The sequence below is a fragment of the Panthera pardus genome, unplaced genomic scaffold, assembly GCF_024362965.1.
Source record: "Panthera pardus isolate Hobbes unplaced genomic scaffold, ASM2436296v1 HiC_scaffold_17, whole genome shotgun sequence".
NCBI classification, from domain to species: domain Eukaryota; kingdom Metazoa; phylum Chordata; class Mammalia; order Carnivora; family Felidae; genus Panthera; species Panthera pardus.
This window is the reverse complement of record NW_026526732.1, coordinates 123,838,925-123,858,328: the sequence shown is the minus strand read 5'-3', so window position 1 is coordinate 123,858,328 and position 19,404 is coordinate 123,838,925. Positions and strand designations below refer to the sequence as shown.

Genomic DNA, 19,404 nt, shown 5'->3' with positions numbered 1-19,404 from the left:
CCTATCATTGTGCTTTAAACCTCTTTGGGTCTGTATATTTAAGGGAGGTTTATTACAGGCAGGATTTCGTTGTGCTTTGCTATTTATCTCAGTATGACAGTCTGTTCTTTAATTGGGATAAACCATTTACATTTCATATGATTATATGGTTGTATTTGTATTCTATTACCTTGCTATTTGTTTTCTATTTGTCATGTCTGTTTTTTGTTCCACTTTTCCTGATGTGTTTTAGATAAATGGAGTATGTTCAATGACTCCATTTTATCTCCTTTGTCAGTTTATTTGGTATAACTTTGGTGGTTTTTAATAGTTTATGATCTATATACACATTTAACTTACCATCCTCAATCTTCAGGGAATATTATATTGCTTTACACATCAGTCCTTAAACATGACTTGAGTTTTTGCTACTTTTATCATGCAATTTACTTCTACATAGGCTATAAACTTCTAATTTTATTATTATTCCTAATTGTTATAATTTGTAAAAACTTTAAAAGAATTTATGTTTTGCCACATACTAACTAGTTCTGCTCTTCATTCCTTTGTACAAGTAGAAATTTTGATCTGTTATTATTTCCCTTTAAAGATTTTCAATATTTTTGTGCAGGTCTGTTGCTGATGAATTCTTACAATTTTTACATGTCTGAGAAAGTCTGCTTCAACTTTGTTTTTGAAAGATATTTTCGCTGGATATAGAATTCTAGGCTGAGTTTTTTATTCCAATAATTTAAAGATGCTGCTGCATTGTTTTCTCACTTGATTGTTTCTGATGAGAAGTCCGTTATAATTCTTATTTATTCCCTTATGTGTAAGGTGATGTTTTTCCCTGATAGTGCTTTTCAGATTTTCTCCTTATTAATAATTTTAAACAATTTCATTGTGACATGACTTGGTGTAGTTTTTTGTTTTTGTTTTCATGTTTCTTGAGCTTAGGGGTTGTTGAGCTTCTTGGATATGTTGGCTTATAGGTTTTTTTTTTTTTTTTTTATTAAATGTAGGAAATTTTAGCCATTACTTCTTGAAAGATTTAGTCTTATTCGCTTTTTCCTGTCCTTCAAGGTCTCCAATTCTACATGTTAGCCTATATCATACAGCTTACATATGAATTTTTAATTTATTGTGATTTTTTTTACTGTTTGTTTTTTAAATTTAATTTCAAGCTAGTTAACATACAGTGTAGTCTTGGCTTCAGGAATAGAACCCAGTGATTCATCTCTTACATATGACACATAAGAGATGGTTTGCCTCTTAAGGTTTGCCTCCCTCTGTTTTTTCCTTTTCCTGTTTTTTTTTTCCTTTATCTTATTTTTTTCCCCTTCCTCTGTGTTCATCTGTTGAGTTTCTCAAATTCCACATATGAGTGAAATCATATGACATCTCTTTCTTTGACTGGCTTATTTCACTTAGCATAATACCTTCTAGTTCCATCCATATTGTTGCAAATGGCAAGATTTCATTCTTTTTCATCACCAAGTAGTATTCCTGTGTGTGTGTGTGTGTGTGTGTGTGTGTGTGTGTGTGTACACATACATACATACATACATACATACATACATACCACATCTTCTTTGTCCATTCATCAGTTGGTGGACATTTGGGCTCTTTCAATAATTTGGCTATTGCTGATAGTGTTGCTATAAACACTGGGGTGCACGTACCCTTTCGAATCAGCATTTTTGTATCCTTTGGATAAATACCTAGTAGCGCAGTTCCTGGGTCATAGGGTAGTTCTATTTTTAATTTTTTGAGGAACCTCCACACTGTTTTCCAGAGTAGCTACACCAGTTTGCAGTCCCACCAACAGAGCAAAAGTGTTCCCCCCTCTCCACATCCTTGCCAACATCTGTTGTTTCCTGAGTTATTAATTTTAGCCTTTCTGACAGGTGTGAGGTGGTATTTCATTGTGATTTTGATTTGTATTTCCCTGATGAAGAGTGATGTTGAACATCTTTTCATGTGTCTGTTAGCCATCTGGAGGTCTTCTTTGGAAAAGCAGCCTTTGATGTCTTCTGCCCATTTCTTCACTGGATTATTTGTTTTTTTCGGTGTTGAGTTTGGTAAGTTGTTTATAGATTTTTGGATACTAACCCTTTATCTGATATGTCATTTGCAAATATTCTTCTCCCATTCCATCAGTTGCCTTTTAGTTTTGTTGATTGTTTCCTTTGCTGTGCAGAGCTTTTTATCTTGAGGTCCCCATAGTTCATTTTGCTTTTATTTTCCTTGCCTCCAGAGACCTGTCAAGTAAGAAGTTGCTGTGGCTGAGGTCAAAGATGTTGTTGACTGTTTTTTCCTGTAGGATTTTGATGGTTTCCTGTCTCACATCCATTTTGAATTTATTGTTATGTATGGAATAAGAAAGTGGGCCAGTTTCATTCTTCATGTCGTTGTCCAGTTCTCCCAGAACCAATGTTAAAGGAACTGTCGTCTTCTACATTAGATACTCATTCCTGCTTTGTCAAAGATTAGTTGGCCATATATTTGTGGGTCCATTTCTGGGTTCTCTATTTCATTGATCTGTGTGTCTGTTTCAATGTCAATACCATACTATCTTGATAACGATAGCTTTGCAATACAGCTTAAAGTCTGGAATTGTGATGCCTTCAGGTTTTGGTCTTCTTTTTCAACATTACTTTGGCTGTTCAGGTCTTTCCCTGAATACAAATTTTTGGATTGTTTGTTCTAGCTCTGTGGAGAATGCTGGTATTACTTCAACAGGGATGGCACTGAATGTGTAGATTGCTTTGGGAAGTATTGACATTTTAACAATATTTGTTCTTTCAATCCATGAGCACAGAATATTTTTCCATTTCTTTGTATCTTCTTCAGTTTCTTTCATAAGCTTTCTATAGTTTTGAGCACAAAGGTCTTTTACCTCTTTGGTTAGGTTTATTCCTAGGTATCTTATGTTTTTGGTGCAATTGTAAATGGGATTGACTCCTTGATATGTCTTTCTGTTGCTTTGTTATTGGTGTATAGAGATCAACCAGTTTCTATACAGTGATTTTATATCCTGTGACTGTGGAATTCATGTGTCAGCTCTAGCAGTTTTTGGGTGGAGTCTTTTAGGTTTTCCATGTAGAGTATCGTCTCATTTGCAAAGAGTGGAAGTTTGATTTCTTTCTTGCCAGTGTGGATGCCTTTTATTTCTTTTTGTTGTCTGATTGCTGAGGCTAGGACTTGCAGTCCTATATTGAACAACAGTGGTGAGAGTAGACCTCCCTGTCACGTTCCTGATCTTGAGGGGAAAGCTCTCAGTTTTTCTCCATTGAGGAGGATGTTAACTGTTTTCATATTGGTTTTTATGATGTTAAGTTATATTCCTTCTATCCCTACTTTCTTGAGGGTTTTTCTCAAGAAAGGATGCTGCATTTTGTCAAGTGCTTTCTCTGCATCGACAGGATCCTATGGTTCTTATCCTTTCTTCTATTAATATGGTGTATCATGCTGATTGATTTGCAAACACTGAACCAGCCCTGCAGACCAAGAATGAATCCCACTTGATTATGGTGAGTAATTCTTTTAATGTACTGTTGAATTCGATTTGCTACTATCTTGTTGAGAATTTTTGCATCCAGGTTCATCAGGGATATTGGCCTGTAATTCTTTCTAGTGAGGTCTTTTTCTGATTTTTGGAATCAAGGTAATGCTGGCTTCATAGAATGAGTTTGGAAACTATCCTTCTATTTGTATTTTTTGTAGCAATTTGAGAAGAATAGGTCTCTTCTTTAAATGTCTGGTAGAATTCCCTTGGGAAGCCATCTGGCCCAGGACTCTTAATTGTTGGGGGAGACTTTTGATAACCGATTCAATTTCTTTGCTGGTTATGGGCCTGTTCAAATTTTCTAGTTCTTCCTGGTTGAGTTCTGGTAGTATGTGAGTGTCTAGGAATTCGTCCATGCCAGGTTGTCCAGTTTATTGGCATATAATTTTTCATAGTATTGTCTTATAATTGTTGGCATTTCTGTGGTTTTGGTTGTGATCTCTCTGCTTTCGTTTGTGATTTTATCTATTTAGGTCCTGTCTCTTTTTGAGAAGTCTAGCCTAGGGGGTTATCAATTTTGTTTACTCTCTCAAAGAACCTGCTCTTAGTTCATCTGTTCCACTGACCTTTTTTTTTTTTTTTATTCTGTATCATTTATTTCTACTCTAATCTTTATTTCCTTTATTCTGCTGGCTTTGGACTTTATTTGCTGCCCTTTTAGGTATAAGGTTAGGTTGTATAGTTTGGGACCTTTTTGCTTCTTGAGATAGGCCTGAATTGCCATGTATTTTCCTCTTAGGACTGCCTTTGCTGCATCCTAAAGGTTTTGGACTGTCATGTTTTCATTTTCATTTGCTTCCATGTATTTTTTAATTTCTTTAAATTCCTGGTTAACCCACTCATTCTTTAGTAGGATGTTCTTTAACCTCCATATCTTTGAGGGCTTTCCAAATTTTTTTCTTGTGGCTGATTTCAAGTTTCATAGCATTGTGGTCTGAAAACCTGCATGGTATGATCTCAGTCTTCTTGTACCTGTTGAGGGATGATTTGTGACCCAATATGTGATGTATTCTGGAGAATTTTCTCAGTGCACATGAGAAAAATAGGTATTCTTGCTGCTTTAAGATGAAATGTTCTGAATATTTCAGTCAAGTCTATCTGGTTCAATGTGTCATCAGAGCCATTGTTTCCTTATTAATTTCTGCTAAGATGATCTGTCCATTGTTGTAAGTACAGTATTAAAGTCTCCTACAATTATGGTATCTTTATCAATCAGTTTGTTTGTGATTAATTGGAAGCACCCAAATATATAAACCAAGTTGGGAGTACTATTTACAATTGTTAGCTCTGCTTGATGAATAGACTTCTTAATTATGATATGATGCCCTTCTTTATCTCTTGTTACAATCTTCGTTTTAAAATCTAGTTTGTCTGATGTAAGTATGGCTACTCCAGCTTTCTTTTGACATCGATTAACATGATACATGGTTCTCCATCCCCTCACTTTCAATCTGCAGGTGTCCTCAGGTCTAAAATAGTCTCTTGTAGCCAGCATGTAGATGGATCTTGTTTTTTTAATCCATTCTGCTACCCTATGTCTTTTGACTGGGGCATTTAGTCCATTTGCATTCAGAGTGATTAGAAGTATGAATTTAGTGCCATTGTGTTGTCTGTAGATCTCATGTTTGTGGTGATGTTTTCTGGTCCTTTGTAGTCTTTTCTGCTTTCCACTCAGAGTCCCCCTTAGGATCTTGCAGGGCTGGTTTAGTGTTTACAAACTCCTTTAGGTTTTGTCTCTCTGGGAAAGCCTTTATTATTCTGAATGACAGTCTTGCTGGGTAAGGATTCTTGGCCGCACATTTTTCCTGTTCACACTGAATATTTCCTGCCACTCCCTTCTGACCTGTCAAGTTTCAGTGTACAGGTCTGCTACTACCCTTGTGTGTCTAGCCTTGTAGGTTAAGGACCTTTTGTCCTTAGCTGCTTTCAGAATTCTCTATCCTTAGATTTTGCAAGTTTCACTATGCTATGTTGTGGTGTTGACCTGGTCCGTTGATTTGAAGGCTGTTCTCTGTGCCTCTTGGACTTGAATGCCTGCTTCCTTCCCCAGATTAGGGAAGTTCTCAGCTATAATTTGTTCAAATAAAACTTCTACCCCTCTTTCTGGCTTTTCTTCTGGGACTCTTATGATACAGATACTGTTTCATTTCGTGGAATCCCTTGGTTCTGTAAGTCTCCCCTCATGATCTAGTAACTTCTTTCCCTCTTTTTTTTTCCAGCTTTATTATTTTCCATAGTTTTATCTTCTATTTCAACTATTCTCTCTTCTTCTTCCATCCTCGTTGTCACTGTATCTAGTTTGTTTTACATCTCAGCCATAGCTTTTTTTAAAATTCATCCTAACTAGTCCTTACATCTTTGATCTCTGTAGAAGAGGTTTCTCTGGTGGCTTCTATGCTCTACTCAAGCCCAGTTATTAGTCTTATGACTGTTGTTCTAACTTCTAACAGTAAGTCCTTGGCTATGATTTCTTGACCTTTCTTTGGGGGAGAATTCTTCTATCTTGTCACTTTGGCTAAGCTTATGTCTTTTGTGTTTTAAAAGCTTGTTATGTGTCCTGCACCTGAGAGTACTACTCTATTAGAAAGGGGTTATACGCTGTTCAGGGCCTAGCACTCCAGGAAGTGTTTCTGGTGTATGTTGCGTGCACTCTGCTGTTGGGTTTTGGCTGCTCTATCCCACTGGTCAGTCCTCTGCAGAGTTTCTCCTTGTTTGCATTGGTAGGGTGTTTGGACTTTTAATTAAGTGTACTTTTATTTATTGAAATAACCCTGGGGAAAAAATGGTGGTGAGGTGGGGAGACCTAATCCCATAAAAAGAGAGAAGGAAAGGGAACAACAACAAAAAGGGAATCAAAAAACTTTAAGGCTGATTTCAAGGAAAAGAAAGGGAAAAAAAGAGATAAGAAGGAAAAAGAAAAGAATAAAAAAGCCCGGTCCAAGAAAAAAAAAAAAAAGATGACAAAAAACAAATCAAACTATGAGCCTGATTGCAAAAGAAAAAAAATGAGGAAAAAAGAAACAGCTGTCTGTTGGTGCCTAGGGATGCTCACTGTGCTAGTCTGAAGAGGAGGCTGGCTCTGTTGGCTCAGTGTCCATCTCGCCCCCGTAAATAAGCAGTTGCCAGACATGGAGGGGCAGGGTTTGATGTAAGTGGATCCTGCCTCCGCTGGGGTCCACTGTGCTCCTCCCTGAAGTACCACCTTTTTGGTTTTGAGAAGGAAAATGGTGCCACCCCACTCTCTCATCCCTAGACCAGGGCTCTCAACCCCCACTGTTCTGGTAGCTCTCCCAGAATAGCAAGGGCAGTCAGCTTGCCCTGCATCACAACGATCCTGTACTTCCTCTTTGGCACACATCGGGGATTCAAAACCCAAAGTTTTAAAGGACGTGGCATGGATCCATTCCTCTCCTGAGTGGAGCCTCTCCATGCTGCTGATGAAAGGCCTTTGGCTGACACCTGCAGGGTCTTCTGTCTTTGGGGAGGCAATAAACAGTCTCCCAAAGGTACTCCAGGAAGGGGACTCTTCTCTCCCAGTGTGCCCCAGAGTTCTCTATACCACGCTATGCACTCCATGGCCAGCTCCCTCCTTACAAACACGCACCATGGCGCCACTCTGGAGAGTTATGCACTTCTGAAACCTCAGAGTTTGATCTCCAAAAGATGTTTGCAAAAATGAACTAGGACATTAGCACTTCTTGTTCCCCAGTCCATGGTCCAGAGAGGTTTTCCTCCTGTGGTAACCATATACCACACTTTCTCAATGCCTCCTTCACTTGCTCTCCCTTTTATCTTTCCATAGAAAGGATTCCCTCCCCTCCATGGCTGTGCCATTTTCTTTCGCCCAATTCACATCACATACCTCGCTCCTGCCAAGGTATCTCCCTCGAACTGTGGAGATCCTTCTGCCACTCCACAAATCTATTTCCTGGGTGTCCCAAGTAATCTGACCTCAATACAGCTGTGTTTGAGGGACAAGGATAGCCCAGGGTCCCCCTAATTCTCCACCATCTTAACTCCTCTTTGTCTCTACCCTGATTCTCTCTTGCTGCTTTAAGTTTTTTCTTTATAGCTACTTTTGGTCACTTTAATTAATATGCATCTTGTTGTGAATTTTAGGTGATTGAATTTTTGGGAGAGATCTTGGGTTGAACTTAGGATGGAATCTCTGTACCTCCTGGATCTGGATATCTGTTTCCTTTCCTTGATTAGGGAAGTTTTCAGACATGATCTCTTCAAATTTCTGCCCCCTTTTCTCTCTTCTGGGATTGCTATAATATGAATGTTACTATGTTTGATGGAGTCAGAGTTCCCTAAGTCTATTCTCATTTTGCATAGTTGTTTTTCATTCAGCTTAGACTTTCTATTCTGTCTTTCAGGTCATTAATTCATTTTCTGCTGCATCTAGACTGTTATTTATTCCATCAAGTATATTTTTCAAATTTCATTTATTGAGTTGTTCATCTCTGTTTGGTTCTTTTTAGTCTCTGTGTTAAGGGTCTTACTGATGTTCTCCACTCTCAAGTCCTGTGAGTATCTTTATGATCATTACATTAAATTCTCTATCAGGCATATTACTTCTGTCTGTTTTGCTTTGGTCTCTTGGTTTTGGTCCTATTCTTTCACTTGGGAGATGTTTCTCTCATTTCGTCTGACTCTGTGTCTATTTCTATGTGTTAGAAAAGTCAGCTACTTCTCTTGTTCTTAGGAGGTTCTGTTCTGTAGTGCCCTGTACTACAGTGTCCCTTGTTCCCCAGGGACTGGGACTTCATGGAGTGTCTCTTATTTGTTTTGCATATGCTCTGCTATTGAATCTTGGCCTCTTTTACCTTCAGTCCAGATCTCTGCAGATCTCTGCTGCCCTAATGTGGGCCAGCAAGGTGTTTGGTGGTCTGCTTGCAAAATGAGACCCACCCATGCCGCTACTGGAACTGAATTCCCACAAAATGTGGGAGTCAGGAGATGTGGTATTGGCGGTGTTTGTGCTGGTCTTCTGGGGAAAGGGGTCTGTCGTGATGGGGCTGAGACCAGAGTGACTCGGAAGGGCTGATGCACTGAAGTATGTGGGGTTGGGAGTATGGGATATTGTGGTTTGGTGCAAGCAAGTTAAATAAGGAGTGCCAGGGCCACTTAGGTGACCATTGTTTATGCTGGGGCATGAGGGAGGGAAATAGCATCTGCCAGCTCCCTTGTTGTTGGAAGGGTACCCTCATGATCCCTCCAGGCTGCTCCCTGAAATGAGCAAATCACCCTCCCACCTGCCCCCAACATTATTCATATTCCTAGTTCTAGCTGTATATACACAGGCTTTTCCTCCTGTTGTCTCTTTAATGCTGTCTCTCTAATGTCATCTGGGCTCCCCCAGATCCAAGCTTGCCAATTTTTAAAATTCCAGGCTTTAAGTCTGGCTGATTTTACAAACTTATAAATTCAGCTTCTTACTTTCAAAGGCAAATGTTACAGAGATCTGTCCTCCCTATTTGTGGGCTGCCCAGTGCCGAAGTCTGTTTTCTGCCCTTCTCTGCAACATTGGTCCTATTCCTGCTGCAGATGGCCACTGTCGATTTTACTCCCAGAACTTGTCTTTGCCTTTCCTACCTTTGATGTGGCCTCTTCCCTACCTTTAGTTGTGTAGTTTGTTTTGTCAGTCTTGGAGTTGTTTTGGGGGTTTATTCTGACATGGTTCTTGTCCCCTTGTATCCACGGGACAAGATAAACTTAAGGTCTTCCTACTCTACTATCTTCCTAGCCAACTCCCCAAACTGATGGTTACCAGAGAGGAGATGGGGGAAATAGGTGTACTCTTTAATCCCCATCCCCTATTGAAAAGTACGTTTATTCTATATGCTAACTAACTTGGATATAAATTTAAAAATAAATAAAACAAAAAATACATTTATAATGATGAAAAAATAAATGATACTAGATATAGAAAACCCTGTAGTTTCCACCAAAAACTACTAGAGCTGATAAATGTAAAGTCAATATACAGAGATCTGTTGCATTCTTTTACAGTAATAATGAAGCAGGAGAAAGTGAAATTAAGAAAACAACTCCATTGACAACTACACCAAAAACACTAAAATAGGCAGGAATAAACTTAACCAAAGAGGTGAAAAACCTGTACTCTGAAAACTATAAAACACTTGTAAAAAATTTCAAGTTGATGCCAAGAAATGGAAAGACATTCCATGCACATGGGTTAGAAGGACAAATATTGTTAAAAATGTCTATACTACCCAAAGCAATCTATACACTTAATGCAATCCCAATTAAAATGCCCATGTCATTTTTAATGGAGCTAAAACAATTCTATAATTTGTATGAAACCATAAAAGATAGTGAATATCCAAAGCAATCTTAAAACATAACAAAACTGGAGGTATCACGATTTCAGACTTCAGGTTATATTACAAAACAGCAGTGATAAAAACAGTATGGTGTTGGCATAAAAATTGACTCAGATCAATGGAATAGAACAAAACCCATAAATAAACCCACAATTATGTGGTCATTCAATCTTTGACAAAAGAGAAATGGATATACAGTGGGAAGAAGACAGTCTCTTCAACAAATAGTGTTGGGAAAACTGGACAGCCACTTGCATAAGCATGAAACTGGACCACTTTCTTTCACCATACACAAAAATAAGTTAAAAATAAATTCAAGACCTAAATGTGAGACCTGAAACCAAAAACATCTAGAAGAGAACACAGATAGCAATATGACATTAGCCATAGGAAAATTTCTGTTTGTTGCCTCTAGAGGCAAGAGAACTATGGAGTAAAAATAAACCATTGGGACTACTGCAAGATAAAGTTAGTGTGTGGTGAAATGTTCAATGAAACCAAATGATAGCCTACAGAATGGGAGAAGATATTTGCAAATAACGTATCCAATAAAGGGTTAGTATCCAAAATATATAAAGAACTGATAAACTTCAACACCCAAGAAACAATCCCATTTAAAAATGGGCAGGTGCCATGAACAGACATTCCTCCAAAGAAGACCTCTGGATGGCCAACAGACACATGAAAATATGCTCAACATCATTCATCAGAAAAATGCAAATCAAAACCAAAATGAGATATTACCTCATACCTGTCATAATGGCTGAAATCAAAAACACAAACAGCAGGTGGTGTTGAGGATGTGGAGAAAAAGGGAACCTCTTGCATTGTTCGTGGGAATGCTAATTGGTACAGCTGTTGTGGAAAACGGTATAAAGTTTCCTCCAAAAAATTGAAACTGAAATACTATATGGTCCAGTAATCCCATTACTGGTTATTTACCTGAAGAAAACAAAAACACTAATTTGAAAAGATATATGCACCCGTATGATTATTGTACCACTATTTACAATAGCCAGGATATGGAAACCAAGTGTTCATCAACAGATGAATGGATGAATGTTACAAATAAAACTATCCTATGATTGAGCAATCACCCACCTGGTATTTTCCAAAAACACAAAAACACTAATTCAAAGTTATATATGCACCCGTATGTTTATGGAAGTTATTTACAATAGCCAAATGATGGAAGCAGCCCAGGTGTCCTCGTGTGAACTAATATGTTTTAACATAAAATTCAAAAAAGTTTCGAATATGCAGAACAAAGAAATGGTTGAGATAATTTTTAGTGTATAGTTCAGTAGCATTAAGTACATGTACTTTGTACAACCATCCCCACTAGTCAATCCATAGAACTCTTTATCTTGCAAAACAAACTCTTTACCCATTTTTTGTATAGTTGACATGCAGTATTAATTTCAGTTGTACATCCTAGTGATTCAACAATTATATATGTTTACATATAAATTGGATATGTTATATAAATCACATAGTATTTCTCTTTCTCTGACTTCTTTCACTTAGCAGAATACCCTCGAGTTCCATCCATCACAAATGGGAAGATGTAATCGTTTTATGGCTGAGTAATATTCCATTGCATAGTGTACCATATCTTCCTTATTTTTTTAATCTGTCAGCGGACACTAAGGTTGCTTCCATATCTTCGCTATTGAAAATAGTGCTGCAATAAACACAGGGCACATGTGTCTTTCAAATTATGTCTTTGTTTTATTCAGGTAAATACCTGGAAGTCGAATTGCTGGGTTGTACGGTATTTCTATTTTTAATTTTGAGGAAACGGCATACTGTTTTCCATAATGGCTGCACCAATTTACATTCCTACCTTTTCTCTACATCCTCACCAACACTTGCTATTTCTTGTTTGATACTAGCATTTCCAACAGGTGTGAGGTGATCTCTCGCTGTGGTTTTGATTTGCATTTCCCTGATTAGTGGCATCTTTGCATGTGTCTGTTGGTCACCTTTATGTCATCTTTGGAAAGAGGTCTATTCAGGTCCTCCACGCATTTTAGAAGTACTTGTCTTTTTGGTGTTGACTTATATCAGTGCTTCATATATTTTGGTTATTAACTCCTTACCCGATAAGTCAGTTACATATATCTTCTTTCATTAAGTAGGTTGTCTTTTCCTTTTGTCGATGGTTTCCCTTGCTGTGCAAAAGCTTTTTATTTTGGTGTAGTCCCAATGGTTTGTTTTTGGCTTTTGTCGCCCTTGCCTGAGAAGACCAAGAAAAATATTGTTATAGCTGATGTCCATGAGTTTACTGCCTATTTCCTTCTAGGAGTTTTATGGTTGCAGTTCTTCTGTTTAGGCCTTTGTTCCACTTGAGTTTATTTTTTTGTATGGTGTAAGAAAGTGGTCCAGTTTCATTCTTTTGCATGTACCTGTCCATTTTTCTCAACACCACGTATTGAAGAGATTGTCTTTTCCCCATAGTATGTTCTTTACTCCTTTGCTGTAGATTACTTGACCATGTAACTGTGGGTTTATTTCTGGACTGTCTGTTCTATTGATCTGTGTATCTGTATCTGGGCCAGTACCATACTGTTTTGATTACTAAAGCTTTGTAATATAATTTGAAATTTGGGACTGGGATACTGCCATTTTCCTTCTTTTTTTCTCAAGGTTGCTTTGGATATTGGGGGTCTTTTGTGGTTCCATACAAATTATTCCAGTTAAAAATACTCTGGTATTTTGATGGAGGTTGTATTGAATCTGTAGATTGCTTTGGATAGCATGGACATTTTAACAGTATTATTCCAATTCATGAGCACAGTATATCTTTCCATTTATTTATATCATTTTCATTAGCTTTCATTAACATTCTACAGTTCTCAGAGTATAGATCTTGCACTACTTTGGTTAAATTTATTTTTTAGGTGTTTTTTTTTGGTGTAATTTTATATGGGTTGTTTTATTAACTTCCCTGGTAGTTCATTATTAGTGTATAAAAATGCAACAGATTTCTGTACACTTTGTATCTGCAACTTTACTGAATTCATTTATTCTAATAGTTTTTTGTGGAGTCTTTATGGTTTCTATATGCAGTTATTATGCCATCTGCAAATAGTGATAGGTTTTTTTTTTTTTAATGTTTTATTTATTTTTGAGAGAGACAGAGAATGTGAGTGGGTTGGGGCAGAGAGAGAGAGAGGGAGGCACAGATTCTGAAGCAGGCTCCAGGCTCTGAGCTGTCAGCACAGAGTCTGACACGGGGCTTGAACTCACGAGCTGTGAGATCATGACCTGAGCTGAAGTCGGATGCTCAACCAACTGAGCCACCCAGGTGCCCCAGATAGTGACAGTTTTCCTTCTTCCTCATGAATTTGTGTTTATTTCTTGTCTGCTGCAGCTAGGCCTTCCAGTACATGTTGAGTAAAAGTGATGATAGTAGGCATCCTTATTGTCGCTGATCTTAGAGTAAAAGCTTTCGGCCTTTCACCGTGGAGTAGGATATTAGCTGTGGGTTTGTCATATGTGGTTTTATTACGTTGAGGTATGTTCTCTTTAAACTTATGTTGAGAGTTTTTATTACAAATGGATGTAGAATTTTGTCAAATGTTTTTTTCTGCATCTTTTGAGATCATCATATTTTATCCTTCATTTTGTTAATGTGTGTATCACGCTGATTGATTTGTGGCTATTGTACTATCCTTGCATCCCTGAAATAAATACCACTTGATTGTGGTGAACGATCCTTTTCATGTGTTACTGAATTCAGTTTGCTGATATTTTTTTTGAGGATTTTTGAATCTATGTTCATCAGGAATATTGGTCTGTTTTTTTTTTTCTTTTTGTAATATAACTCTGTACCATTAAACTATAGCTCCCAATTTCCCCCTCCCCCACCCCCTAGTCTGAATTTGACTAGCATAGGTATACCATATAAATTTGTCCTTTTGTGTCTGGCTTATTTCACTTAGCATAATGTTTTCAAGATCCATTCATGTTGTAACTTTTGTTACAACAATTTCCTTTCTTTTGAAGATTGAATATACATACATACCACATTTTGCTTATCCATTTATCCTTCAGTGGACACTTGGGTGGCTTCCACCTTTTAGCTATTGTGAATAATGCTGCTATGAACATGGGTGTTTGAATACCTGTTTGAATTCCTACCTTCAATTCTTTTGCATGTATCCAGAAGTGGAATTTATGTAAAACAGTCTAATTTTAATTTTTTGAGATTCTCCGGAACAACTGCATCATTTTATATTCCTACTAACAGTGCACAAGGGTGTAAATTTCTCCACCTCCTTGCCAACACCGTTGTTTTTGATAATAGTCGTGCTAATGCACGTAAGACAGTATCTTTCTGGGGGTTTGAATTGCTTTTATAATTACTGATGTTGAGACTCTTTTCATGTGCTTATTGGCCACTTGCATATGTTACTTGGAGAAATGGCCAAGTAATTAAATTTGCTTATTTATTGTTGAGTTGTAGGAGTTCTTTGCATATTTTAGATGTTAACTGTATCAAATATGTGATCTGAAAATATTCCACTCTATGGGCTGTTTTTTCACTTCGTTGATTATATATCTTGGTGCACAGAAGGTTTTAATTTGATAAAGTCCAATGTATTTTTTTCTTTTGTTGGCTATGTTATTGGTGTCATACTTAAGAAATCGTTGCCGGCAAGGTCCAACGTCATTTAAGTTTTTCTCTGTTAGGAGGTTTATTGTTTCAATGATTATGTTTCAGTCTTGGATCTATTTTGAGTTTCTTTTTGTATTTGTAGAAGGTCCAGCTTCATTCTTTTGAATGTGAATTTCTAGGCTTCTCAACACCATTTGTTGAAGAAATTATTCTTTCCCCCGTTGAATAGTTTTGGTATCTTTGTCAAAAAATCATTTGGCCATATGTGCGAAAGTTTTTTTTCTGTGCACTCCCTTCTATTATTGGTCTGTATGTCTGTCTGCGTGGCAGCACCGCAGTGTTGTGACTGTCATTTTGTAGTAAGTTTTGAAATCAGGGAGTGTGACGTATTCAGTTTTGTTCTTGTTTTCCAAGACTTTTTTTTTTTTTTTTTTGCATTTCTGAGTTCTTTGGGATATCATATGACAATTAGGATGGGTTCCCTTCTTTCTGAAAAAATTAGGATTTCTATAAGGATCGTATTGAATTTGTAGAATGCTTTGCATAGTGTTGGCATCTTAATGATATTGTATTCTAATCCATGAACATGGGATATCTTTCCATTTTTCATCTCCTTGAGTCTATGCCTAAATAATTTGTTTTTGATGCTGTTGTAAATGGAATTATTTTCTTAATTTCCTTTGCAGATTGTTCTTTATTGGTGTATAGAAACACAACTGACGTCTCTGTATTCATTTTGTATCCTGCAACTTTGTGGAAATTATTTTTTTTTATGTTGATTATTATTTTTGAAAGACAGAGACAGACATAGCACAAGTGGGGGAGGGGCAAAGAGCGAGGGAGACACAGGATCTGAACCAGGCTCCAGGCTCGAAGCTGTGAGCACAGAGCCAGACATGGCACTCAAACTCACAAATCATGAAATCCTGACCTGAGCCGAAGTCAGATGCTTAACCGACTGAGCCACCCAAGGAGTGAGCCCCCGGTGGAAATTAATTATTAAAGGACTAATAAGTAAATGTAACAAAATTGAAGCATACAAGATTGATATACAAAATCAAGTTTCTTTCTGTATGCTAGCAACAATCAAATTTTTTAGCATCACCATTTACAATAGTATTAAAAATGACATAGATAAGGATTAATTTGGCAAAAGATTTGCAAGACTTTTACACTGAAGAGTACAAGGTATTGCTAAGAGCTATTAAGGAAGATCTGAATAAATGGAGAGAGATAACTCTCTCTCCTCATGGGATGGCAGCCTGAATGTTGATAAGATGCCAATTTTTCTCAAATTGATCTCTAATAGGTTTCATACAAACCCAGTTCAAATCCCAGCAGAGATTTGTGTTTTTGTTTTTAGAAATTGGCAAGGTATTTTTAGATTTCAGATGGGAATTTAAAGAACCTGTAACTCCCAGAACAAATTTCAAAAAGAAATACAAAGTGACTAATATATTATGTATTTCAAGACTTTGTATAAAGCTAACAGTAATCAAGAGAGTATGTTGTTGCCATAAAGGTAGATAGATAAGTGGAACAGAGCGGGAAGTCTTCCTATGCCTATATGGACAACTGCCATGTGACAAAAATGCAAAGACAATTCAGTGGAGAAATCACTTTTTCCAACAAATGGTGCTAGAACCATTGACTCTCTGTATATGCAACAAGATCGATGGTATTTTGTCTTTACATTCCAACACACACACACACACACACACACACACACACACACACACACACACAAATAACAAAATCAATCATAAATCCAAATGTAAAAACCTAACTGAAAGAAAGCATAAGAAAACATCTTTGTGACCTTCCATTAGGCAAAGATTTTTTAGATATAACACCAAAGTGCAGGCCATAAAAAAACAAATTGATAAATTGAACTTAATCAAAATTTAAAACTTTCAAAAAAAAATTTAGGAGAATGAAGGGAGCGGATACACACTTGCAGAAAAAATTGGTAAAACCTGTACTTATTAAAGGACTTGTACCCAAAATATGTTAAGTACTCTCAAAATTCAATAACAAAACTACAACCCGGTAAAAATATAGGCAAAAGATTTGAACAGCCACTTCAGTAAGGAAGATCTACAGATAGGTAAGTACTTGTTCAATGTCATTAGCTATTAGGGAAATCTAGATGAAAATTATGAGATACTAGCACACATGTAGTACAGTGATTAAAATGAGAAATACAGACTATACCAAGTGTTGGTGAGGATGAAGAACAACTGGGACTTTATACACTGCTGGTAGTTTTTTAAAATGTTAAATATGTACGTGTCTCACAGTCTCGCTTCTCCACTCCTAGCCGTCTACCCAAGAGAAGGAACAGCATATGTCCACACAAATGAGTGTTTAGAGCAGCTTTATTTGTAATTATCCTGAACTGGAAACAACCCAAATGCCCATCAACAGATGGGTGCATAAACAGATTTTAGTATATCCATACGATGGACTACTACTCAGAAATAAAAAGAAATAAAAAGTTGATACACACAACTGAATAATCTCCAAGTAATCATGCCAAATGAAAGAAGCCAGACAAAAAAGACTACACGTTGTATGATTCCATTCATATAAGATACTAGAAAATGCAAACTAATTTATAGAGGCAGAAAGTGGATCAATGGTTACCCAGAAATATGGTGCGTTAGCTTTTTCGTTTGTCTTTGATTTTGGTTTTCATTATGACAAAAACACTTAGCGTGAGTTCTACCATCTTGACACATTTTTAAGTGCAGAGCACGGTATTGTTAACCGTAGGCACAGTGTGAAACAATGGATCTCTAAAACTTATCCTGCGTCTTACACAACATTATACCTATTGAAAAGTAACTCCATATTTCTCTCTCCAGCTCCTTTCAATAACCTCTCTATTGTTTCTATCGTTTGACTATTTTAGATATCGGATATCTAAAATATCAGATATGTAGATATCACTTTAGATATTCTAGAAGTAGAAGCATGCTCTATTTGTCCTTTTGCGGCTGGTTTGTTTTATCAAAATGCCTTCCAAGTTTATCCATGTTGTTACATATTTCAGGATTTTCCTTTAATGCTGAATAGTATTCGTGTGTGTCTGTCTGTAAGTAACGTATATAACACCACATTTTATCCATATTGTCTCCATAACTTGACTATTGTAAGTAATACGTAAATGAATATTGGATTGCCAGTATCTCGTCAAGCTCTTGATTTTAATTCTTTTGGGTGTATACCCAGAAATACAATTGCTGGATCATACGTTAGTTCTACTTTTAATTTTTTGAGGAATTTCTATATTGTTTTCCATGGTGGCTATACCATTTTACACTCCTACAAACAATTTGTGAGTGTTCCAATTTCTCCGCATTTTCACCAACACTTGTTATCTTTTGGGTGTGGTTGTTTTTTTTAAATCATAGCATATATCCAATAAGGAGTTAATTACCAAAATACCTAAGGAACTCCTACAACTCAATAGCCATAAAATCAGCCCAATTTAAAAAGCGGGCAAAGGACTTGAATAGACACTTCTCCGAAGACCATAAATGGCCAGCAGGTATATGAGAAATTGCTCAGTATTCACTAATTATTGGGAAGAGCTTTCTTGTTAAGCTTCCTTGTTGATTCTAAGGAAGAGCCAGGCAGGAAATGCCATTCTGCAGCATTGCCACACCTCCCTGCTTCCCTGCTGGTTTTAACTTGGCCTTCCCAGTTCTCTGTATGCCCGGCAGAGAAGAGTCCAACAAAGATTCCTTTGCTTTAAAGAACCAGTTGTTGTCTGGTAGAGAATCTATAGAAATGGGTTATAAGATAAGAAGTCCGTCTGCAGGATTGGGGGTGGGGGGTACCTCCCACGCACTGGGCTCACAATCAGACAAAGGGCACAGAAAGGGGGGAAAAATGTCTGGGCTGGGCAGTGAAGGGAGGGAGAAGGCAGTGTTGATACAGTTCTGTTCATCTGACCTATTTTGTTTTAGGGCAGATTCTGCTTCCGACGGGGAGAGAAAGCCAGAAACAAGGATGTCGGTAATGGAGTAACTTTACTTGTCTTAAGGCAGTTACTTTCAAAATTTCAGTTATTTGCAAGTCTTCTTCAAAATGTGTCCCCGCCCTGGTCCTTTATTATCTCTCATTAAATTGATCTGAGACTTATTATAAAAAAATTATTTCACTTTTAAAACGAAAGTCCGTTCTTGCTTTGTTAAAAAAGATTAAGTAGAAGAAAAGTGTTAAGGACCCCCTAGCACCTGTGATTTATCGTGAATCGAATCAGAAGTGTTAATGAACTGAAAAGAAATTATTTACTGTGAGTCCATAACGTGGTTTTTTTTCATTCCTATTTGCACCAACTTACACCCTTTCTGTGTGCCTCTCACTTTAGGAAGCACACTGCTCCAAGTCCATAGTCAGTGCATTTTAAAAACTCTATAATGAACATTAAATGAAATTTTTTTAATTGAGATCATGGGCTTTCATCAAGTTAAGTCTCCATCTGGCTTGCTTTTAGCAATGGTCCTCACTCTCTGCTGCTCTGTCTTTGAACTGGAAACACGCTAGGAAAGCTGATGAGACTATTGGAGCCTGGGTCCCTTCCCCCAAAGATTCTGACTTAACTGATCTAGGGTGATGTTTAGGCCCTGGAAATTTTTAAAGCTCTCCCACCCCCACGATTGTAACATGCAGCCAAATTTAAGAGCTACTGCTCTAGATTTTTGTTTTGTGAATAACAATACCTTTTTACATAAACTAAAGAAACTGGCCAAGCCTTGCCGCATGGTTTTTTTAATTCTGTGCACGAAATGAAGGAATGCTTGCTCTTGTTTTTTAAAAATTTTTTATTGTTTATTTATTTTTGAGACAGAGTATGAGCAGGGGAGGGGCGGAGA

The 19,404-nt window shown here is 37.2% G+C and overlaps 1 protein-coding gene across 1 annotated transcript in view; it reads left to right on the top strand.

Moving 5' to 3' along the window:
• Nucleotides 1-19,404, top strand: part of SYCP2L (synaptonemal complex protein 2 like) — a 112,941-nt gene that overhangs the window by 56,246 nt on the left and 37,291 nt on the right. The window contains exon 20 of the mRNA XM_053904911.1: nt 18,496-18,544. Within this exon, the coding sequence (XP_053760886.1) occupies nt 18,496-18,544 (49 nt within the window). The remainder of the gene's footprint in view (nt 1-18,495; nt 18,545-19,404) is intronic.